Source organism: Musca autumnalis, unplaced genomic scaffold (assembly GCF_047663935.1).
Source record: "Musca autumnalis isolate F117 unplaced genomic scaffold, ASM4766393v1 scaffold_3, whole genome shotgun sequence".
NCBI classification, from domain to species: Eukaryota; Metazoa; Arthropoda; class Insecta; order Diptera; family Muscidae; genus Musca; species Musca autumnalis.
In genome coordinates, this window is record NW_027411866.1 from 78,677,004 (window position 1) to 78,703,962 (window position 26,959).

The 26,959-nt window shown below is 33.5% G+C and overlaps 1 protein-coding gene across 1 annotated transcript; it reads left to right on the forward strand.

Moving 5' to 3' along the window:
- The first annotated feature begins 74 nt into the window (after nt 1–74).
- On the forward strand, nt 75–23,061 carry LOC141396473 (CD109 antigen-like). The gene is made up of 8 exons (XM_073971956.1): nt 75–235; nt 16,417–17,790; nt 17,853–18,120; nt 18,178–18,454; nt 20,310–20,523; nt 20,678–21,734; nt 21,793–22,311; nt 22,387–23,061. The coding sequence occupies exons 1-8, from the start codon at nt 219–221 to the stop codon at nt 22,888–22,890; spliced, it is 4,230 nt and encodes a 1,409-aa protein (XP_073828057.1). The 5' UTR covers nt 75–218; the 3' UTR covers nt 22,891–23,061.
- Nucleotides 23,062–26,959: the final 3,898 nt, after the last annotated feature.

The following is a 26,959-nucleotide window of genomic DNA, read 5'->3' on the forward strand; positions in this document are numbered from 1 at the left end:
TAAAAACAGCTGATAAGTCTCCACAAATATTTCTCTTATAATTTTGTTTATGTTTACGTTTTGGGTGTTATGTTTTGATTTCGTCGTCGCCCGACCGGCTTGTTTCTATCGTTTCGGTTTCTTGTTCTGTTAAAATGACTCACTAGTTGGTGTTCGACAATCATTGAAATTAGACGTGTTAACAGTGCAAAATATAATTTGCAAAAAGCTACAACAAAATGGACAACAAAAATGGGTAATTCGCAAAATACAATACAATAAAACTTCTTGTTAGTAGATATATTCTAAAGTAAAAATCTCTACAAAAGACCCTTGAAAAATTTAGTCCCACATTTTTCAAATTTTGTCATGTTTCAATCTAATTAATATTATCATTAAAAAAAGAACATCTATATTTGTTATTTGGATGCTCTCATCGGTGGTATTTCATCATAATGGTTAATGAATAATAAGGTCTGTTCGATAACCCAAAAGTTTTTACAAACTTTTATAAATTGCTGTTCGATAAAACATTTGTTCAGTAAAAGAAATGAGAGGTTGCTGCAAGAACTTGCAAATACTTTTTACTTGCGAAGTTATCGAACAGGCCTATTGTGTGTGTGTGTTTTTTTTTTTTTTTTGTTATTTTTTATCGATATCGAATTTTTAATTCTTATTATTCCTTTTAAAACCATATTATTGCATATTGAGAAATTGAAATTATCCAGAGTTAAGTGTAGGTTGGTTCCGATGGTTTTCTGAAATATCGTAATCATAGATGTACATAGATATATCAACGAACCGATACGATGATTTTTACCACTTTTACACATTTTGCGTTCCCGTACACAACATTTATGTGAAAATCGACTTTTACAACTTTTACCACTTTATGAAGTACGGGAACAGGCCAATTATATTGAAATATACTCGATACTTATTATATCGAAAAATAAAGTGAGTGTTCCCGTACATAAAAAAAATTTAAAACTTTTCAAGTTTTTAGAGGAAAAAATAGACACTTGCATGTTCCGAAACAGCGCAAAACAATGAAAAAATGTTTCTTTTGAAATTTAAAATCTACCCACAAGTGACTGCATTCTTCAACCATTTTAGATTGGTTGAGATGTGTTTGTATTTATATATATGAATGTATGTAGTCTGCATGTGAGTCAGACTTTCGCTCATTCTCTATAAAAATCAGAAAAACATGAAATATTTGGGAGCACTCAATGTTAAAAAACTTCCTTTTTAACGCATTTTACACTTGCACATAAAACAGGCGTTTACGTCATTTATTTGACAGATATTGTATTGAATTGACAACTTAAATGATGCATGTTTTATTAAACATGTTAGATGTAAAATGCGATTTATTTATATTTTTGTTTCTTCCTTTTATGCCATTTGTTCTCTGCAAAGTCTGTGTTTAGACACACAAATTTCTCGGGAAAGTAAATTGAGTTTTTTGGGAGAGAGCGGAGAGGAAAAAGCTCCTCAATACTCTTTCCTACCCCCTATTGCCTAAAAACTGAATTTACTTTCCCGAGAAATTTGCGTGTCTAAACACGGACAAAACAATGATTTACTTTTTGATGTATATTTAAAACGCAAAATGTAACGGACAAATCGTAGAAACTGTTGCAGCTTTTATAGGTAGTTTACACTATCTATCAATGTCATATGACACGAAATAAAAACATTCCATATTTACCCACGGAGGCAATGCAGAGACGTAGTTTTTTTACATTTTTGCTGGTGTGGACGCACAGAATAAATGGCGAAAGGAAAATCTCCAATATTACACATATTAGCGAATATATAACGATGGAAAATTTCATGTCATATGACATTTACATATAGTGTAAACTGCCACTTAATGTACTTTTTCAGTAGAGGTGGCAACACAGGTTTTCTTTTTATTGGTGGATTTGTGACGGATGTAAAATAAACCCAGTCGTGAGCATAAATAGTCTGTCGGAAATTATGACGTATCTGACATACATTTCTGACGTATATTACGTGACGTGAACATTGAAAAATGGGATTACCAAGCAGACTATAGGAAAAGTTTGGAGTTTCAATTAACTGACATAATTTCGCATATGCATTTATCTAATGAAGTGCGATATATATACTAGTTCCCAAGTTTTGCCTTCGTCTGCCACAAAAACAACATTCAATACGCCTGAAGATCGGCTTAACCACCCGTATATAATAGGTCTAATAAGCTCATCTCGAAAGAGAATTAATTAAGTATATTACATACGTCAGAAACGTCGTAAACCTTGCCAAAAAACCATGGTAGGACAATATAAGGTAACATCAATACCCAGCTGACTCCCAGCAAAAAGTTTGCATCCGCGGATGCAGTTTAATCACTAGAACAATTGCCGCTGGAGTACATCTTTTCTTATGAATTCACCTATGAATTTTACAAGAGAGCGCGCAGCTAGGATGCACTCCATTTTGCTTCCACGGCACACAGCTAGGATGCACTCCATTTTCGATCCAAATCACAGACTTTGATGTAGTGATTTGGATTGAATTTAAATGCAGTCTAAAGATGCTGTAAAATGCAAGCCATTTCAAATATCCCAAAATAAATAAAATACATTGCTTATTCGTGTAAAACAAGATTATTAACTTTATTACATTAACACAAATTATAAAAACTCTCCATTAAATTTGATCGTAACTGAGTTTACTTCCTCTGCTCTGCTTTTATGACAACGCAATTGATATTGCTTCATCATTCAAATGGTTTTTCATTTTTCCTCCTACTCCAGTTCAGGGGCTCAATTCTGTTTCTATGGAAATGTGAAATCAAAACTTTTATAAAGGAAAAAACTGTCAAATGAAAAAAATTATAAAGGAAATATTTTTCATTTCAAATTTTCATAGAACAAGAATCCAGCCCCTGTAGTGGGATTCTGTAACTTTCTGTTCTACCGAACCGATATTGATAATTAACGAAAATTTTCGATGAATTACCGAAAGTGCTATTCTGTATTTCAATGTTATCGATACAAAAATTTTACCGACGAATATCGGTAGAATGACGGAATTTTAAGAAGATGCAATTCATTTCAAAATGGAATGAAAAAAAATCACACTTTAAACTACATAATGCTTATTCAAAATTAACATAATTCAAATTTCTAATGAAATTATTTAAATCACAATTGTATATAAAATGATTTTTTTTTTTTCAAATTACATGTAGAAAAATTCAAACTAAAAATTAAAAATCGTAGTTAAAACTATAAATGTACGTTTACATATAACTATTTATTATATTTATTTTATTTTTTATTTATTTCAGTGGATTCTTATGCTTGGTTTACATTTACGAAATCCACTCGATTTCAACTGTCAAATCCATAGGTTAAACGTCAAATGAAATCCAGATGAGATTTCATTTGACGTTTGAGCTATGGAATTGACAGTTGAAATCGAGTGGATTTCGTAAATGTAAACTTAGCATTATTGTCAAATCCATTGGGTATATGTACGTACATATAAATTCTCATAACCCGACAAGTTCTAATGTAAACGTGGTGTAATATTCGACAAATTGGTTGAATTGTTTTTTGTTTTCAGAATTTTTATGATGTGGAGGGGAATTTTTAATAATATCGAATATAGAGTGAAAAAGAAGATGTATAATTCTAACATTTAATATGTGTATTTTGAACAGGATTTTTTAATTTTTTTATTGATCTGTTATTTCAGAATTACGTATTATCAGGGAATATGACGATCATGGTGATATTCTTTCTTTTATTTTTGATGCTAATCGAAGCCACCAATAAATTTTTATATGGGTAGAAACTGTTACGGAATATATCCTTACTAGGCGTTTACACCAGACAGTTTGTCTTCAAATACAACTCTGATTTACTAACACATACATACATTTGTCGTTTGTCTCTCAGCTGTCCATCATTTTTTCACAGACAGTAAGGAAGACAAATTTTTGGCATTTTTGTAAAAATAAGTGAGATAATAATTGAAATGTGTTGAAAACAAAAGAACATTAACAAAAACAAAATATGAGAACGGAAAACAAAAATAAATCGATGATTTTCATTCAAAATTTTACAACTGTTTTTGTAGTTGTCGGGACGCCTACATCACACAAGCAAGTTGTGGGATTTTGACAATCAATACATGAAGTCAACTGTCCTGTCATTTGTAAACGCAGGGTTAAACATATTTTGTTCGTACTGAAAATAGTTATTAGGTGTGTCTTTTTACGTGATAATTTGTAATAATTATTACGAAATGTTACTAAATGCTGTCTTTTTACACAAAAGTTCAGTAAAAGAGAGCGAAGTGAGAGAACAATTTTGACAGTTGTTTGCTGAGAAATTGCTAAAAGTTGCTGAAAGAATTTTTCCCAGCAACATTTAGCAAGTTCGATCAGCTGATTTTTAATCATCTGCTAATGGTCAGCTACTCAATGTTTACCTTATTTTTGTGGAAAAAATACAATAAATATTACGATGCAGCTATATTTATTGGTTATTTAATTAATATATTAATAATTTTTTATTTATTTTGCTTAAAATTGAAAAACTTTTTCATTGCTTTGGAGTTAGTTTTCTTTCATGCATTGGCGCCAATGTTTTTGTTTTGCTAAAGTTTACTAAATGAGGTCTTTTTACTTTTTTCTCTATTTTCGTATCAAAGAGTAAAATCTCTCTTACTCTCTGAAAAGAAGTTACTGAATAATTATTACTGAAAAAGTAAAAAGGCACAACTATTATTTTCTCAGAAAGTTTTTCGCGATATTCTGGAGGTTACCAAATGATCCCCAATTTCATCCATTATTTTATAAAATGTATCCATTTCCAATTCGTAAAGTGTCATAAGCTTCCTATTAATTAGACTGAAAGGATCCACCATATGTCGCAGAATTTTCTTTTTTATGCGTAAAGAAAAATATACATATCTCAGCAAACATTTTTATTTGGCAAAAATCATTTCTTAAAATTTAGATTTTTATTGATTTTTTTGTTTAAAATATGAAAATTCTTTTATGTCGGTAGACTTAACGACTCCTTTTTTTTCGTCGGTAACTGACCGATGATTTTCGATAATTACCGACATAAAAATCGATTGACAAAAGTCATTGTGTTTCTACCTTAAAGGCCTCGACACATAAGAAGCATGGCATTATTGCTTAATAGCCCGTTTAGACTAGTCATTTTAAATCGACTCGATTTCTAAATCCAACTTTCGAATCCTAGTTGTTTAGACTAGCCTAAAATGATATAAGATGCCAGTCAGCTGATCTTTGTTTACGTATACATACGCGAATTTGCATAAAGAATTGCATGCAAATTAAAAATGGAATACTGCACAAAATAATCTGACAAATTGATATTAAATATGCTGTTTACAATTTATATTATATTAAAGCTACCTACATCCATTTTATTTTTATTTAATATTTTTTCTATTTTTCCGCTTCTGTTTGTTTTTGTGTGTTTGTGTTTACAGTTATTTGAAAAATGTAAATAATAGGGTTATGACTTTTTTACAACTTCATATCCCTGTGTCATATTTTGATGAGCTTTTTTATAAGATTAGATAAAATCTTAATTACAAGGTGAATCGATAGAAAAAAGCTCATGCACAAAAAGCTTTTAAAGTTTTTATATATGAACTTTTTGGAATAAACTTTGAAATCATTTTAAGCACATAAATAACTCAAAACAATCGTTAAAGCCACACGACATATTCAGAATGACATAAGCTTTTTTCTCACAAATTTTATCGCCATATTATTACATACATTTAATTTTATATCATATACCCCGGTTACACTATTGAAGGTTAACCCACTGGGTTTAATAGATCCAGTGGGTTAATCTTTGCTGGTTACACTTAGTTTTTCGAGGATATAAACTGTCAGCTGACGTTTGTTTACGTATACATACAAAATAACTAATAAAGTCGTGTTTTACACTTTTACAATTTCTCGTATGAGATATCGTCCCCTCTTTGCTCATATTGGTATATTTTACACACAGGGATACACTTTTGTATCATGGTATCAAGCGCACTTTTTGTTTAAAAAAGTGTCTAAAGTAAAAAATAAATAATTTTATGATTTTCAAATAACTTTATATTTATTAACTCCATAAAATCTCATGCGACCAATCGTAAACGTGTAAAACACGACTAACTCTGTTGCAGAAACAGTTGCAACTTTTGGTACTTTTTGAGTAGAGTTGGATTTTTTTGCACAAATACCGAATACAATACTGTATTTTTGGTGGATTTGTGCCGGATTTAAAATAAACCCAGTCGTGAGAGGATTTAATTTTTGTATGGCAAATCTGGTCACATTTGACCAGATTAAGCAATAAATCCTCATAAAGTGGGTTAACCCGGCAAAAAGCTGTAGTGTAACCGTGCTAATATATAGCTTTATTCCATGTATCACAAAAATTGAATGTGGTTTGTGCGGGACCTTTTTCAATATTAAAATGGAATAAAAATTATTTTAGTCATTATAAGCAAAATGTCATTTATTCGTGCAACAAGAAAAAAATTGGGTGCAACATTTTTTTTTCATTTCATAGGATTTTCCAAAATTTTTTATTTTCAAAGTGGTTTGTGCGTGACCTTTTTTAATAATTAAATGGAATGAACGTTGTTATTTTTGGCATTAATAGGCAAAAGTTCATTCACTGTAGCTACAGGAAATCATTTTTAAAAAAAAGGTCAAAAAGTCATAGCCCTAGTAAATAAACGACACATGAACATAGTTGCCAATATTGGTACAGACTGCAATAGTTGCAGTTTTAGGAGCAAAATATATTTATCAAAATATTTGGATTTAACATTTGATTTAAAAGTCCATATTTATATTAGGCAACTTTTCTTGCGGCAATTGTCAGTTTGAGGGAGAGAAAGGTGAGGCATGTGGTAACCTTTTGCCTCTCAACACCCTCACTCGTCGACAAACTGACAATTGCCGCAAGGAAAATTGCCTAATGTAAATATGGACAAATAAATCAAAGTTTTGAGTTGATTGAATTTTGTATGGTAAATCAGGGTGGATTAAGCACTTAAATCGAGATAATGCCCTTAATCATCGTATAAGGGTATAGTCTAAACGGGCTATAAGTCATATCTAGTAAATGACTAAAGACCAAGTTCGACCTAATTCAAATGTGATTCTGATATCTTTTTATTTGGTCGAACTTGGTATTTAGTCTTTTATCAGATATGACTTCATCAAGAATGCCATGCTTTTTATGTGTCGAGGCCTTAATGCAACTCCGTTATACGTAAAGTAGTGGTAGTGTTCGGAATATATAGTAGATGGCGTGCTAAGTGTGTAACATGGTACAAATACACAGGTAGCCGCATCGGCAATTGTTGGTAACATAAGGTGTCAAAATTTGACATCAATTCAATGCAGTTGACACATTATGTTACCATCAGCTGGCATGATAATGCTACCTGTATTATTGTACCATGGTGTGTAACCATGGCACAATTACCCAGGTAGTGGCATCGTAAAATTTTGAATATTTTATGTCAAAACTTTCTTTAGTCCGTGTTTAGACACACAAATTTCTCGGGAAAGTAAATTCAGTTTTTAGGCAATAGGGGGTAGGAAAGAGTATTGAGGAGATTTTTTCTCTCCGCTCTCTTCCAAAAAAAATCAATTTACTTTCCCGAGAAATTTGTGTGTCTAAACACAGACTTATGTTGTTGGGGAAATTACAACAAAAGTAATCTATATATATAAAAGAGCTCAGTGAGTGAGTGAGTGAGTGACTGACATATCATCGCCCAGACGAAACCGCTGAAGCTAGAAAGCTGAAATTTTGACTGTGGGTTGCTGTCGGTGTGTAGGGGTGAGATAAGGCTGGGTTTTTGGAAATTCGACCTAGAAGGGTACGAAAAGTACTAAAAGGTACTAAATATGGTACCCTCTGTATTAGACAAACGGGAAGAGCTAGAATTCTGAAATTTGGAATGAGGGTAACTGATAGAGAGTTAGGAAGATGTACCAAAGGGTTTTTGGAAATTCGACCTATAAGTGTAAAAAAGTTACTAAATTTGGTACCAATTTTATATTTTGAGCGGATATAGCTACAATCTTCATATTTGGTATGGGAATCAAGGTTGGAAAGTGCTGTTGATATAAGGAAATAATTTTGGAAGTTCGTACTTAAGTGTACGAGTAGTACTAAATGGTACTATATTTGGTACAATTTGGATTTGGGTGAACGGATAGAGCTGAAAACCTGAAGTTTGGAATTTAAATTGCCGTTAAAGTGTCCGATTGAGATATGGGGGTAGTTTTGGAAATTCATACTTGTGTACGAAAAGTACTAAATGGTACCAAATTTGGTACAATTTGGATTTAGATGAAACCTGAAATTTGGAATCAATATTACTGATGGAGTGAAGGATTGAGGTAGTTTTGGAAATTCTTACTTATGGGTACGAAGAGTAGTAAACGGTACTAAATTTGGTACAAATTGGATTTGGGTGAACGGATAGAGCTGGAATCCTGAAATTTGGAAATTCGTACTTATGGGTACGGAAAGTACTAAACGGTACTAAATTTGCTACAAATTAAATTTAGTTGAACGGATAGAGTTGGAATCCTGAAATTTCGAATTAAGGTTACTGATGGAGTGCAGGATTGAGGTAGTTTTGGAAATTCATACTTATGGGTACGGAAAGTACAAAATATACTGAATTTCGTACAATTTATATTTGGGTGAACGGATAGAGTTGGAGTCCTGAAATTTCGAATTAAGGTTACTGTTGGAGTGTAGGATTGAGGAAGTTTTGGAAATTCGTACTTATGGGTACGGAAAGTACTAAATGTACTAAATTTGGTACAATTTGGATGTGGGTGAACGGATAGAGCTGGAATCCTGAAATTGGGAATTAAGATTACTGATGGAGTGTATGATTGAGGTAGTTTTGGAAATTCATACTTATGGGTACGGAAAGTAAACGTACTAAATTTGGTACAATTTATATTTGGGTGAACGGATAGAGTTGGAATCCTGAAATTTCGAATTAAGGTTACTGTTGGAGTGTAGGATTGAGGAAGTTTTTTGAAATTCGTACTTATGGGTACGAAAAGTACTAAGTTTGGTACAATTTGGATTTGGGGGAACGAATAGAGCTGGGATCCTGAAATTTGGAATTAAGATTACTGTTGGACTGTAGGATTGCCTTAGTCTTGGAAATTCGTACTTATGTGTACGGAAAATTAATAAATGGTACTAAATTTGGTAAAATTTAGATTTGGGTGAACGGATAGAGGTGGAATCCTGAAATTCGCAATTACTGTTAGAGATAGTTATTAAAATTCGTACTTTCATACGAAAAGTATTAATGGTATTATAAATAGAAGTGGAATTCGGAAATTTGGTATTATAGCCGCTGTTGGTGTGTAGGGTTGAGATATGGATGTGGTACGAAAATTACTAAAAGGCACAGAATTTGGTCCAAATTGTTATTGTGTAAAAGTGTAGAGCTAAAATTGTAAAATTCGGTATTAGTATAGCAGTTGACGTTTAGAGTGGAGATAGAGAGTTTTGGAAATTCGTACTAATGTATACGAAAAATACTAAATCGCGGTTTGGATATAGTTTTGGATAAAAGGAAGTAATTTTTGAAACTTATACATACTATAAGTACTAAAATTGGTACCAGTTTGGTGTTGCATGATGGGATATAGGTGGAATTTCGAATTGTTGCATGAGGGATTGTGTTGGTGTTTAGATACAGATTTTTTGAAATGCATACAAATTCTAAAATTAGGCTGAGGTCTGGATGATTTATTGAGAAATACGAAATGTACTAAATGCTATTAAATTTGACGTTGGGTGTAGCAATGAAGATGGAATTATATCATTAGTGCGTGAAAAGTACAAAATTGCAATAAATTTGGTATATAAGTGAAATTCTGATATATTATTGATTTGTCAGGTTCATTGTTAGAGGTGGTCGTACAATAAGTGTACTAGAAGTATTAAATAGTACTAAATATTGAAGCACTGGGTGAATCGATAAATGAAATTTGTTATAAGGATAACTGTTGAGATTGGATCAGAATGTTTATTTAAATCCGCCTTTAAATGTATGAAAGGTTTCTACATGTAATACCATTGACATTGGGTGAACAAGTAGAGCTAAAACTGTAACAATTGAGCTAAGGTCCTGGATTTTAAAAATTGTACTGAATAATGTACTATTGTTTCTAGGTTAAAACGAATTCTAAATAATGTACTGAAATCAAAAAGTCAAACGTACCTTTTCAACAAAATTGTTTTTATCTTTGTTGTCTATTCTAAACGTTGTAGTAAGTTCATTTGAAAAGGTAGATCTATGCGGCTAATGTTTTACAAGAAGGTTTTTACAACCTGAGAAAAAAGGCCTAAAATAAAATGTGTCAAAAATTAACTGTTATATAGGGTAACATCTTCTGAATAATGGTTTTCTACATTTTGATATCACAAATTCCAAAATTCGGTTAGAAAGTGTGGATAACATTTTCAAAATACCCATACCGTTCAAATAAAACATGGACTGGAATTTAAAATGTTGGCCGCTGTTGAAGTGTAGAGGTTTTTTTTGAAATTCGAACAAAACTTATACGAGCAGTACTTGAAAGAAATTGAATATCAATTCAAATAGGTATTAGTACATCAAAATTTTCAGTGTTCTCCATATTAAATATTGTTTATTTATATATTATTTCTTTTCCGCTTACGAAGTAGCGGGCATTTTGCTAGTTTTTTTTATAAAGGTATTTGACTTTTCATATTCGATCAGCTGGTGTGATACCACTACCTGGGTAATTGTGCCATGTGTGTATTGCCAGCCAAGATCACCCATATACGTTAACGTGACCGCAACAACAACATAAGTTCTCTTTATTCTTATCTGCCGTGGTTTAGCAAAGGAAAGATTTTCTCAGAGAGACTTAAAGTTCATTTAGACTACGCTGGATTTAGCAATTATCTGGTTTTATTTGACATATTTTGTATGAAAATGACCAGCGTACGTAAAAATACTTTAAATAACATTTCCAATCGTTTCGTATTTTCCATAGGAACAGTACAAAACGAAACATAACCCACGCTGGCAGAGTTCGCTGTTTAGTTTCGTTTTGTTTACATTCGCGAGTGCGAACAAAACGATTAGCGAAAAGTACTCAACTCCACAAGAGCAGATAAAAAACTAAATAGTCTAAACACATGTGAATAAATCAAAAACGTTTGGTGGTTGATAAAATATTCACTGTGGCATGTTGACGCTGGTTTATAGCAGGGTCGCCCATCTGTATACTGCGGGCGCCCACTGAGTTGTTTTGCTTTTGCCATTCTCCCTCATTCACAGTGTACGTGAGCAATACACGACTGGTAAACATCATGTGGTTGTTGTTTTTTCACATATACATAAACACTTGCTTCAGTTTGATGGTATTCTGTTGGGCGACGCTGGTTTATAGGGTTGTTATGCACTCACATGTGTGTGCCTGTATGTGTCATTGACCATAACGCACGGCAAACGTTTGCCAAAAAATCTTTTTCTTTCGGTGGTGAATGAAACAACTCGGCAAAGCATAGCCGAAGTTACATTTGAGCAATCGTACGGTTTTCATCTTTTTACATTTAAAAGTTTGTGGTTTTGTTTTGGTTGTGAGAATGAAACGATTCACAGAAGCTGAAAAGTTTGTGGCGTTGTGTGATTGGTACGGGAATCGTTTTGTTTGTTTACATTCATTTTAAATGACAACTTAAATCCACTGGATATGCTAAATCCAGCATAGTCTAAATCAGGCATAATGCACAAAAACTTTGAGCACCAATGGTAATGCCATGTTCATACCAGCATTTGAATAACGTCGTTCGTTCTCATAATTACGTACACAAATTAACCCGTTCATACGACATGGTACACAATTCATAGCAACATGCATGGTACCATGGTACAATAATTCTTAGGTAGGCCACAGCTAACAGCTGATTACAATTTTTTTTTTATGGTTTAATCTGTCAAAACCGTGTTGACATGCAGACTTGATATTTATTATTGATCAAAAAATTCAACTCTGTTTTGTTTTCATTTCAACATTTCGTTCTTCTTCTTCTTTGTTTACTCATCCGTTATCATTCATCAAAACAATTTTGACGTTTTAAGCCATAGCGACAGGGTTGTATTTTTTTGGCGATTCTCATACATGGCCTACCTATGAGTTATTGTACCATGCATGGTACAATAAAATAGAGGTAGGCCAGGTATGAAAATCACTGAGAAATGCCACCCTGCAGCCATGGCTTAAAACGTCAAATGGCATGGTACAATAATAATCGTAGATGTATCTGCATAGCTATCCCGTATTACAAAAATATATGGAATTTAGAGCTTCACCGTCAGACTGACGGTGTTTCGCTCTCTATTCGTTGTTTGACCCCAAATTACGATGTAATTACCAGAGTTCGAAAATAAACAGTACACTATCGTAGTGTACCGCTCCGAGAACAGTATCACTAAAATATTTTTAGCGTTAGTGTTCCGGAACACAAACACTAAAAAATATTTTAGTGATACTGTTCCGGAGCACAACGATAAACGTAGTGTACCACATTTTGGTACACTAAAAACGTTGGGTACCGCAGTCGGAACACTAAAAATCGTAGTGCTTCACAGTCGGAGCACTAAAAATCGTAGTGTTCCGCAGTTGGAGCACTAAAAAATCGTTGTGTACCAGATGTCGGAACACTAAAAATCGTAGTGTTCCGCAGTTGGAGCACTAAAAAATCGTTGTGTACCACATGTCGGAACACTAAAAAATAACGTAATGATAATGTACCACACACGAGTTTTTAATGATTTGCGAGGAAAGTTAAATATTTATAATTTTTGAGATAAGTACAAATTAAGACATAAAAACTCAGATACACCTCTTAAATCCATGTATGTATAACGTTGGGAACTTAAGTAGAAAATACGAAAAACATTGATTCGGTTGTTGTACAATGGCGCACTACAAATTGTAGTGTTCCGACTGTGGATACATGAGTTTATTATGATTTGTGAGGAAAATTAAATATTTTATAATTTTTTTTAATAAATACGAATTAAAAAATAAAATTTAATAGAGCACGTGAAAAACGCCTGATTTGATTTTTGGACAATGGATCAATAAAAATCATAGTGTTCGGCTGCGGACTGCTCCACATTTTTACTGCTCCACCGTTTTTCACATTTCCTACTAATTTTTATTTCTTAAGTATTTATAAAAAAAAAACATAAAATATTAAATTTTCCTCACGAATCACAGTAAACTCATGTGTGGTACATTACCTTATTGTGTTGCACGTGGTACACTACGATTTTTAGTGATCCGGCAGTAAGAACACTACGATTTTTAGTGTTCCACAACCGAACACGACGATTTTTATTGTTCCATTGTTTCGATTTTTAGATATCCGGCAGTCGGAACACTACAATTTTTAGTGATCCAGCAGTCGGAACACTACGATTTTTAGTGCTCCACAGTCGAATACTACGATTTAGTGCTCCATTGTCCAAAAACCAAATCAGATATTTTACACATTTACTTCTAATTTTTATTTATTAATATGTATTTATTTATCCTAAAAACATGAAATATTTAATTTCCCTCATAAATCATAATAAACAGACGATTACCTTAACGTTACTTTTTAGCGTTTAGGCTCGTGGTACGCTACGATTTTTAGTGCTCCGACGGTCGGAACACTACGATTTTTAGTGCTTCATTGTCCAAAAACCAAATCAGATGTTTTTCACATTTTCTTTTAATTTTTATTTATTAAAAAAAAATATATATAATATTTAATTTCCTCAGAAATCATAATAAATTAATGTATGGTTCATTACCTTGTAGTTTCAAAACGTGGTACAGGACGATTTTAGTGCTCCGGCACGACGATCTTTGTGCTTCGTTCCACAAAAACTAAATATTGTTTTTCATAATTTTGACCAAATTTCGCAATGTGTTTAACTAATTTAAACATACATGGATGTTACAGTTTATCTTAATTTTTATTTGATCAAATTTAACCAAATATTTAATTTTCCTAAGAAAACACGTGGTGCATTATGATTTTTAGTGATCCAGCAGTCGGAACACTAAAATTTTTAGTCCTCCGCAGTCGGAGCACTAAAATTTTTATTGATCCGCAGTCGGAGCACTACGATTTTTAGTGCTCCGGCAGTCGGAACACTAAAATTGTTAGTGCTCCGCAGTCGGAACACTACGATTTTTAGTCCTCCGCAGTCGGAGCACTACGATTTTTAGTGCTCCGGCATGCGGTACACTACGATTATCGTTGTGTTCCGGTACAGTATCACTAAAATATTTTTTAGTGTTTGTGTTCCGGAGCGGTACACTATCGTAGTGTACCTATCCACCTTGGTACGGTACAGAACGGTACGGTACCATAGTGTTTATTTTCGAACACTGGTAATTACTTCATTTCCCATACAAAATATTGAGAACGAACAACGATTTGTGTACATTGTTCAATGTAAATTACTCTCAGAACGACGATAAAATATGTTCCATCTCTAACAAATGAGAGAATTTATCGAAATAAATTAATTATGACAGGAAAAATACAAAATTTAAAAATTTATTAAAAACCCAAACATTTTTAGAAAAACTGGAAAATGTGAATAAAAAGTAAACGGTTTAACGACTAGTATACATATATTCAAATCATAGCAAATTGTGTCTTCTCTTTCATTGCACTTGCATTTCTTGTCAATCGTTTCAAATTCGCGTAAAAATGTAGAAACAAAAATCAAATGCCTGCCGGAAAGTCTGTATACCAAAAAGTTATTTTGGCAGGTCTCTCTCTCTCGTTAATTTTTAAATTTGAAAATGTACTGAAAACAGCAAAAAAGAGAGAAAAAATAGAAAACATGAATGAAACTATTACAATTTAATATTAAATAGATATCTGAAAGAAGGACAAATATTTTTTCAGTTCATATCAATTAACTTTACTCGTCTTTTGACTGAAACTTTCTTTTAAATCTGTAAACAAAAACTATAAAAATATGAACCATGTTGCCATGGTAGAATAAAGTAAAGGTAGGCCACAGCTAACAGCTGATTACATTTTTTTTCTTTTTGTGGCCTAATCTGTCAAAAGCAGGATTGACATTTTGTACTCTTCTTGACATTATGCAATCATAAAGGTAGATTTATCGCTGAATTGTTCCAACAAAAAACTTCTGATGTAACACTATATCTTAAAACTGAAAACAAGGACAAAAAATGTGTATTCGCGTGGCAAAATAAAATTGTTTTTTTAGCAAAACTTACGAATGAACAATTTATCAAATATTGATATTAATTTAAATTTGTTCCAAAAGTACGGGAATGTAAAAATTACAATTTTTGTAAAAATTCTGCTGACATTTATCTGCAATTGATTATTCAATTATTTCAGTTTTTAAAAATTAAAATAAAAAAACATGTTTTTATTTTCAAAAAAGGTACGGAGGCTCTTCAAAAAGTCCCAATTTACATTAGGCGAGTTTACTTGCGGCAATTGTCATTTTGTAGGAGAGAGAGGTGAGGCATATGGTAACCCTTTGCCTCTCAGCACCCTCTTTCACCTACAAACTGACAATTGCCGCAAGTAAACTCGCCTAATGTAAATTGGGACTTAGCTAAAGCAATCTGTCAATTTACGGCCTGTTTATGTATGTCGATAAGAAAATGAATGCGAAAGAAAAACTACTAAATTTGAGTGTGTTTTTCAAATTTGATTTTTTGTTTTGAAGCTAAAGCAAAGGAAATATTTTTCAAAAACTAAACTCGCCTAATGTAAATTGGGACTAAAAAAGGCTTGTAGAATTAATATTGGCCTTAGATGAAAAAATATGACCGTCGAAAACAAAAAAACCAAAAAAAAATCATCATCTCTGGTCGTTAGAAGATTTATTTTTTTAAATCCTCATGAAGGAAATTAACCCGCCACAAAGCTAATGCGGTATTATGTGAACATAGTTCGTTTACAAGAGTGGAAAATTTTAGTGAATTTTTTGCTGGGTTGTTTGCAACATTTGTTCTATTCCATAATGTGCAAGGATCTAATATTTTTGAAATTTTGAAAGGAAAAAATGGTAATCATTTCGAAAATAGTAGATTCTTACAGATTGTGGAAAGGACCATTTGTTTTATAACGACATTTTTGAAACGGCGTTTGCATTAGAGCTTTTTGCCGGCATATACCCCGTTTGCACTTAACCGGATTTAAAAACCCACTGTTATGAAACGAATGTTTAAACTGAAATCCTCCTTATAAAGAAATGTAATATCGGTCACAGCCTCTGCATATTTTTCTAACATTTCTTTTCACATCTCCTATTTTGTAGCTTTTATACAATTGTTGCACCAGCTACTATGCAAGCGGGCATGGATTATACCGTTACTCTTACAATTCATAAAATTAAAGAACCTGTCACCATTAACATTGGGATAACCGGACCATCGTACACGGATTCCAGAACCATCGAAATTCAGCCATTTTCATCAGAAATTGTAAATTTCAAAATACCCGATATCTTAGAAGAAGGCAAATATGAACTTCAAACTGAAGGTATTGCGGGACTTATTTTCAGGAAGTCAGAGTCATTGGATGTGGCATTCAACAAACCTCAAGTTTATATACAAACCGACAAAGCCATGTATAAACCTGGAGACTTGGTACAATATCGAATTTTGGCCTTAGATGAGAATCTCAAGCCGGCAAAACTCAGTGAGCCACTTAACTTTGGCATACTTGATGGTGCCGGTAATCAAATTAAATATGTGAAAGGAATAGAATTCACGAAAGGCGTTCATAGCGGGAAGTTCCAATTGTCAGAACAACCCGTTTTGGGAAATTGGTATATTGACGTGACAGAGGGTGCCGAAAATAAAGATAAAACCAAAAAACAATTTGAAGTTGCCAAATATGTTCTACCCAAGTTTACAGTGGAAATTGAAACGGATAAAGAAGTTGCAATTTTGGATAAAGTTGTGAAAATTTTGTTGAGGTCCAAATACACCTATGGCAAACCGGTAAAGGGTAAAGCAACGGTGACTCTAACCAATAAATCTCATTTTTCAAATAAACCGGTGGAAGCTGTGGAAAAAACATTGGATATTAATGGCAAAGGTCAAGTGGAGTTTGATCTAATGGATGATTTAAATTTTGAAAATTATCTTGATCAATATATGCCTGAATTCAATGTGGAAGCAACTATGACCGAAGCAATTACAGATCTAATACAGACAACTTCGACAACCATTAAAGTGAAGCGTTCACGCTTTAACATTACTGTGCCCAATGTAGAAAGGGAATATGAGGTTAATAAACCATTTGAAATAAAGGCAGTAATAAAAAGGCTTAATGGTTTACCGGTCAGCAATGCCAAATCGACTGCAAAACTTATGATTAGCCAGAATAATCGTGGAGGAGCTCGTCCATGTTTCGGAGGAGGCATAGGCTTTGGCATTTCGGTATATGGTGGCATGAATAATGATTTGATTTATGAAGCCGATATCAATGAACATGGCATTGCGGTATTTAAATTAAAATTAACCAAAGAAGGCGATTATTCCAATGTAAGAGTAATGTACGAAGAAGAAGTTCAGCATTGTACTAGTTTTAGAATGGTAAAAGAACTGGGAAAAGACAAACCTTCAGATGGATTATTTTCACCATCTTCTAGTAAACCTCTGCAAATACGTTCCTTGTCTAAAATGTAAGTGCATCAATAAACTGAAATATAATACAAACTAATCTAAGAGAATAACTTTTATACAGGTTCAATCTTGGCGAAGAATTTACTCTGAATGTGCAATCTCAAAAGCCGTTGTCCTATTTGGTCTATACAATTAAGGCCCGTGGGAGAATTATTCAGCATAAATATATTCATGTCGATTCTGACAACAAATGTCAATATCAACTTCATCTGAAAGCAACATTTGATATGATGCCAAAGGCAAAGATATTTGTCTACAGCATTGATACGGATGGTGAATTGCTATTTGACGAGACAACAATCGATATTTGTAATACATTTGAAAATAAGGCATGTATTCACGACCTGTTGAAAAAATTTAATTCTAATCTTAAATTCATATTGTAGCTTGAAATTGCAGCACCTGAACAGGCTAAAGCAAGTGATATCGTCACCTTAAATATCAAAAGTGATCCCGACTCTTTTGTTGGTCTTTTGGGTGTTGACCAGAGTGTTTTGATCCTCCAATCCGGCAATGACCTTGATAAAAATCATATTATAGATGATTTGAATTGTTATGAGACATCATCAAGATCTGGCGACTACTTTGTATATCGTCCATGGCACTCGCCAGGAGTTAGTTCTGGTTTAGTTACTTTGACAAATGCTTCAGTTCCACAGCCTCGTAAGTAATGTTAAAGCTTTATAAATGTACTGGTTTTTGTTAGCAATTTGGAACACATGGATCTTTGATTTGCAATAAACCTAGGAAATATGAAATTATATGTGGAACAAGTTAAGGGGAATATTTATGTATGTCAGAAAAGGACAAGTCGTTTTTACCTTGGGCATAAGTACTAATGGATATAGAATGGGTTGAAATGAACCCACTCCCGGCAATCCTTACGATGCACGATGGGGCCAATAGCAGGTTTTCGAGGCAAAAAGTCAATTTTTGAAGTGAACAATTTGAAAAAAAAATAGTAACGGATTTCGATTGCCAACACTCTGAATCACTAAAAATAAAAAAATAAATCAATCTGGAAACATCACATAGCGACATACTGATCTGGCAATGGTGACATATTTTCTTATGCATCATTTTCCGACATTCATTATAAATAAGTAGTGAAAGCATTTTAGGCGCCAAAAAGAACATTTCAAGATTTTTATATTTTTTAAACATGGAAAGCTCTTCAATGGGTGTGTAAAATAAGATAGTGTTAACAAATAATAAAAATGTTATGTGTGGTAAATGTATTTTTGAGTTAAGATGTTATGTCTTTTTTGGAGTAATTTGCTTTGTTATCCATGTGTTCTCTGGAGTATAACTTTTGAGATCTAGGTAGATCTAGGATATTATATATATGTGGTGAAAGGTATTAATGTGTACTATCATTTTGTGAAAAAATTAGCTGCGCCTATCTGCGCCTTTTCATAAAAATCTGATTTCAGATGTCGTAATACTTAAAAATATGGACATTTTTATGTTTTGGTTGGTGAATAATCGGAAACCCATTAATGTTACCAATTGGATTTCGGAAAAATTTAATAGACGTATATAATAATAATATATAATTTCAAAGATATCGCAAACTTTGGCTTTTGTGGCGGAATCTTAGCCGATTTTTACTAAATTTGGAACCTTTTTTTATTAACTTATAACAAAGCACAGACAAAACCATGAAATTTGAACATATGTATATAGGGGAGCTATTTCTATATCTGAACCGATTTCAATATAACTTGACAAACTTATTTGTAGTCCGAATTCCGTAACATTTTCCAAATTTTATTGTAATTTGATGGAATTTGCATGCTTGGTCAATCATTTTCCTGAAATCGGGCGAACATATATATTGGAGCTATATCCAATTCTGAACCGATTTCAATATGATTTGCCAAAAATGTTTCTAGACCAAAATCCGTCACACATTTCAAATTTCATCAAGATTGGACATACATAGCGGGATTGGTGCGCCAAATACCTAAAATCGGGCGAAAATATATATTGGAGCAATATCAAAATCTGAACCGATTTCAATATAACTTGGCAAACTTATTTGTAGTCCTAATTCCGCGGTATTTTCTAAATCGCATAAAAATTGGACAGAACTTGCGTGTTTGGTCCATCAATTGCTTGAAATCGGGCGAACATATATACGGCAGCTATATGTATATATGAACCGATATGAACCAAACTTGGTATATTAGTTTCTAAGCCCATTATAAACATCTGTACAAAATTTGGAAGGTCTAGCTTGCCCCAGTGATTTGTTGCCTGGAAAAACTGTCATCGGCCCCATCGTGCGATGTGGGATAATCCTGAATTATATCCTCAGAGTCCATCTGCAACACATTACCTAAAGAACGGCTCAATGCTTCCTTATGAATATTGCCTTGTTAGAGCGAATCACAAAATGTATTATAGCTTTGTACAATGTACATGATAATAAGAAGATTTGATTGCAGAAATATTCAATTAATAGCTTTAATCTACACTAAAATTGAATTTAATTTGTTATTTTTTTTTAACACAGCTCCTCCAATGTACGCTTGTGGCAGTATAATGCCTGAACAGGCTATGTTATTTGGAGGACCGCCTGCTGTGGCTTTTGCTGCCCCCGCGATGATGCAATGTCAATCAATGCCAATGTCAGATACAATTGCATTGAATTCTGCTTGTGCTATTGTTGAGCCACCAAAAATAAGAAAAGACTTTGTTGAAAATTGGATTTTTGATAATATAAAAAGGTATTTATGAATATGCGCATACCGTTAACTGGAATGCCCAAAGACGTAACTCCCAACATATATCTTTGAGGGTAACGTCTCTCGGAATTTCAGGTGAAGATAAGTATATATGTTCATTTTATATGTCTTTTCTTGTTACTTATTCATATTTCAGTACCGATTCCAATGGCATGGCAACCTTTAGCAAAAAGATCCCTGATACCATAACATCTTGGGTTATTACAGGTTTCTCTATAAACGATCAAACCGGCTTTTGTATGACCGATGATGCAACTAAAATTCGAGTTTTTCAACCATTCTTTTTAAGCACAAACCTGCCGTATTCGATTAAGCGCGGCGAAGTCATAACAATTCCCGTCGTTGTATTCAATTATATGGAATATGATTTAGAAACGGAGGTAACAATGGAAAATGTTGAAGATGAATATGAATTTATGGAAACTTCCTACGGCACCGAGCTTAAGAAGAAAATAACGGTTTCCTCTAATAGTGCTGAAACGGTATCATTTACAATTAAACCCAAAATAGTGGGAGATCTAATGTTAAAAATTAAAGCAATAACACCTGTGGCTGGAGATGCTATGCATCAGAAATTAAAAGTGGAACCAGAAGGTGTGACCCAGTATGAAAATATGTGTCATTTCATCACTATACCAAATGGTCTCAGCGTAGAACACAATTTAAAGGCGAATATTCCCAAGGATGTTGTATTGGATTCGGAATATTTAGAGTTTATGGTTGTAGGAGATATTTTGGGTCCAACCATAAAAAATATTGATAAATTAGTACGCATGCCTTACGGTTGTGGTGAACAAAATATGATCAATTTTGTACCAAATATTTTGGTATTGGAATATTTGATTGCCATTGGAAGAGAAATGCCATCACTGGCGGAAAAAGCCAAAAACTATATGGAAACTGGCTTCCAAAGAGAATTAACCTATAAACACAAAAATGGTTCCTACAGTGCCTTTGGTGAGGGTTCCAGTGAGTCAAACAGCTGGTTAACTGCCTATGTGGCCCGATCATTTATTCAGGCCCGCAAATTTATTACAATCGACAACAAGATTATTGAAGATGCTTTAGAATATCTAATACAAACACAAAAGGACAATGGTCAATTTCCCCAAACCGGGAGATTATTCCATTCATCAAATCAAAATGAGTTGGGAGTTTCGGCATTTATATTGTTGGCTTTCTTGGAAGATAAGGTAAGTATAAAGGTGTGTTATGTTTTGCTTATCCATTACAATTTCTTGCCTCTTTTAGGATTACATCAAAAAATATAAACAACAAGTGGATAAATGCGTGGAATATCTTGCTAGTAATGTGGAAAATGAAGATAACATATATTCCCTGGCTCTTGTGTTATTGGTGTTCCAGAAAGCTGAGCATCCATTAGCGGCAAGTGTTAAAGAAAAACTACAAAGTAAAGCACAACAAGGAAGCAGTTTGAAATGGTGGTCTAACGCATTGAAGTATAACAACAATGACATAGAAGTGACTGCCTACATTTTGCAATCTCTACTGGAAACTGAAGAGCCAGGAGAGCTTTTACCCATTATCAAATGGTTAATTGGACAGCGCAATAATTTGGGTGGGTTTGATTCTACACAGGATACAGTGGTGGGCCTGAAGGCCTTGGTTGCATTTGCAGAAAAATATGCTGCAACTGGCAACGGTGAGGTGATGATTAAATTTAAAGCTCAAGATGAAACAGGTGTGGAAACCACCTCTGGTAATATCAGTGTAGATAAAGAAAATTCCTTAATTCTACAAAGCCATCTAGTAAGTTAAACGTCCCCTCTAATACATGTCAGGGATTTACTAAAATAATTATAACATCTCTTTACTTCCCCACAGTTACCCAAATCCACGCGTCAAGTTTGCCTTACTGGTGAGGGCGAAGGTTCTGCTTTAGTACAATTGTCCTATCATTATAACATCAATACTCAAAAATCCAAGCCTAGCTTTGTTATTGAACACACCCTTAAGTCATCTCAAATATCAAATCAATTATCAATGTCTGTTGTTGCCGAATATAAACCTCAATCTGATGATATTACACATTCCAATATGGTTGTCATGGAAATAGCTTTGCCATCGGGATATACCACACACAATGACAACATAGAACCCATTCGTAGAGTTGCCCAAGTCCAAAGAGTTGAAACGAAGAATGATGATACAGTTATAGTTATTTACTTTGAACAACTTGTGGCCGGAGAACCTATCTCCGTTGAGATTTCAGCAGATAAATCTCATGCTGTGGATAAATTGAAACCTGCTCCTATAACAATTTATGATTATTATAACACCAATGAACGGACCACAGTATACTATGATATTAATACGGAAATTGTTTAAAATAGTCTTCTTGTATTCCATTTTAAATGGAAGGTACCTATTATACTTATAAATTTTATAAATATTTAGAGCTTTATTATTAATTAAAAACTTTTGTTATAATGTAAAAATAAAAATAAAAAATTGTTTTTTATATCCCACTGTATTTATGTAGAGGGATATGACATGTGATCTGTCTGTCCGTTTATTTTTTAAAATGGTAAAAACCTGGGGCCTAATTCTCGCATACCTGACCGAGTTATTTCAATCGATATTTTCAGTATTTGGATTACGGCATCCGTTATCGAATACATTTTCGAGTGGAATCTTACGAGTTTTTCCCGCCACACATTTGCTTCCGAAATGATTATTTTTGTGACATAAAACGAAGTTTAATGGAACATTTTGCAATAAAACTAATCAAAATCACATTTTAATGACTTTCCAATAAAAGCTCGGTTCCTTTACGTGCAATAATCTTCAAGTTTTAACACTTTTTACTCGAAAAGCTTTCTAGACCTCAAATCCATTAGATACCTACTTACAGAAAAAATTTACAGAAAGTTAAATAGAAGTAAATTTTATAGCAAGATTACCCGAAAGCGGTAGGTCCTATGGGGAATTATCACCGGAATTCAACAAAGTACTTACATATGTATGTATTTATTGTTTGGACACTCGAAAGTGATGAAAAGATGTTCAAATGCCATTTGAAAGCCATACCAAGTTAAAGAAATAAAACAAGTAAAAACGGTGTTAAGTTCGGCCGGGCCGAACTTGTTATACCCTCCACCACAAGTTGTATTGAAGTAAAATGGAATAATTAGTTTCCTTTCGTGTATGAAGAAGACTTAATACTAAATTTCAGCAATTTCGGTAAAACAATGTGAGGCACCATTCTATATGGGCTATTTCAAAACGTCGATCTATACCGACATATTTCTGACGGAAAGTTTTTAGGCTCAAAGAAGACTTAATACCAAATTTCCTATATTTCGGTAAGAGAATGTGACTAATATGCTGTTTATATTACAGCTTTTTGCAGGGTTAACCTTCATTGAGAGGATTTGTTTGAAATATAAGCAATGGAATTGACATTTAAAACCCAGTCGGTTTGTTAAATCCGGTTATATATAAACGGGGTATAAAACTTAAAAAATACCGAAAATCAAGAAGTACGCTTCTAATACTCTTCTGGAATATTTTATAATTCTTGGAAGACGAAATAACGAATTTCAGCCATTTCGGTTGGATATTGACGTCACAATCTTCAGTATTACGAAAATCGGGAGGTACTGTTCTATTGGGGCTATATCGAAACGTGGACCTATACCGACGAATGTTAGTCAGAAATGGGGCAATATGAATGCATGGACCTGTACAGACATATTTCTGACGAACAGTTTTATATCACATTGAAGACTAAATACCAAATTTCAGCCATTTTGGTGGAATATTGAAGACACAACCTTCAAAATATGAAAAATCGGGAGGTACCTTTCCATGGGGGCTATATGATGGCGTGAACCTATACCGACAAATTTAAAGGGGAGTTTGAGTACCCCCAACGAAGTCTAAATACCAAATTTCAGCCATTTCGGTGTGATAATGAAGCTAAAACCTTCAAAATACCGAAAATCGGGAGGTACCGTTCTATGGGGACTATATGAACGTGTAGACCGATACCGACAAAATTCTGGGGGAAAGTTTTATACCCCTAAAGAAGACTACGTACCAAATTTCAGCCATTTTGGTAGGATAATGAAGCTAAAACCTTCAAAATACGGAAAATCGGGAGGTACCGTTCTATGGGGGCTATATGAAGGTGTGGACCCATACCAACAAAATTCTGAGGGAAAGTTGTATACCCCTAAAGAAGACTACGTACCAAATTTCAGCCATTTTGGTAGGATAATGAAGCTACAACCTTAAAAATACCGAAAATCGGGAGGTATCGTTCTAGGGGGGCTATATGAAGGTGTGGACCGATACCAACAAAATTCTAAGGGAAAGTTTTATACCCCTAAAGAAGACTACGTACCAAATTTCAGCCATCTTGGTAGGATAATGAAGCTAAAACCTTAAAAATACCGAAAATCGGGAGGTACCGTTCTATGGGGGCTATTTGAAGGTGTGGACCGATACCAACAAATTTCTGGTGGAAAATTGTATACCCCTAAAGAAGACTACGTACCAAATTTCAGCCATTTTGGTAGGATAATGAAGCTAAAACCTTAAAAATACCGAAAATCTGGAGGTACCGTTCTATGGGGGCTATATGAAGGTGTGGACCGGTACCGACAAAATTCGGGCGGAAAGTTTTATACCCCTAAAGAAGACTACGTACCAAATTTCAGCCCTTTTGGTAGGATAATGAAGCTAAAACCTTAAAAATACCGAAAATCGGGAGGTACCGTTCTATGGGGGCTATATCAAAACGTGGACCGATATATCCCATTTTCAATACCAACCATCCTGCAAGTAATAAAAACTTCTGTACCAAATTTTGACTCTCTATCTTTAAAATTGCGAGCTGTATCTTGATTTCAACAGACAGACAGACGGACGGACGGACAGACGGACATGGTCAAATCGACATAGAATTTTATGCTGATCAATAATATATATACTTTATAGGGTCTCCGACGAATATTTCGATGTGTTACAAACGGAATGACAAATTTAATTATACCCTCCATATGGTGGAGGGTATAAAAATCTTACGTTTTGCTAGGGTGCTAGCTTTCTTTTGACTCGTAAAATTGGGGGTTTCAAATGTCAATTCCATAGCGTAAACGTCAAATAAATCCTCTCGAAATATTGCACAAGCTTTTTTTATTTTATGTTTCAAAATTTAAAGTAGAAGAATTATTTTATTTTGACCAAATATGACTGTTGATGTTATAATTTGTTGCGCCAAAGTACGCTGACAAACCAAACACTCTAATTTGCCGTAATAGTTTTCGGCAAATAAAAATTCGTATTCAGTATCTTCATTCATTTTTTCAGTGTACGGATATAAATTCATAGACAAAATCGAAAACAGAACCTTCCTCATTGAATGTCAAAGATGTCAATATTATAAAGGGCTGTTTACACCATCTATCAATGTCATATGAGCTGCCATTTCTTTCACCCATTCGACATTCTCTATGTTTATCAAAATTGACGTCATCCATACAATTTTCAATTTGTGCGTTCATACCTGCAAGTGTTATTTTCGTATGACATAACCTAAAAATATAAAAACAGCTGTTTTTGTCATTATTTACATTTATTGTTGAGTTGCAATTTTGCGCAAATTTTAATTTTGGTTAAAGGAAACTGAATTGGTAGAATTGGTGTTTGGAGTTATAGAGGCATTCATGTTTTTGCCACCAAACAATCATTTCAAAGACTGCTTCTTTCGACCAATCGATCTGAAAATAACATTATAAACGCCATTTATTTACTTTACTGAATATTTAAATATACATACATTTCCATTTTCTTTTTTAAAAGATTTTGTTTTTCATTTTTTGTTTGAGAATGTCAGAAAACAGCTGATAAATTTATGTTTACATACGAGAATGCCGTATCAAATAGAGCGCTCCCTAAATGAACAAATTACATATGAGTTGCCAAATCATTTTGATAGATGAAAATTTTCATAGTGGTTACACTATGTGTACAACATTCGCAGGTAGAAAATTTGGCATCTCATACGACATTGATAGATGGTGTAAACAACCCTTAAGATAGGAAAAGTCAATTGTGAAAAATTAACTGTAGAGGGGGTTAACCTCTGTTGCTACGACATCATAGCAACATTCTGTTAAACGAAAACTGTTATTCATTGGAATATTGACAAGAAAAACATTAAAACTCAAATTTTACGGCGTTGACTTTTGTTTTTTTTTTATTAAATAAAAAATAAGAAATAGTGAAGAAATAAATTTCAGCCACAAAACACGACGTTAATGTTTGGTATTTCGGGATAGGTAAGTCGACTTTCGGTTAATCGATTAATCGACTTTTTGCAGTCAAAAATCTAAAAATCGTAGTCGACTTTTGTCTGGAGGGAAAATCGCATAATCGATTATCTTGTGAT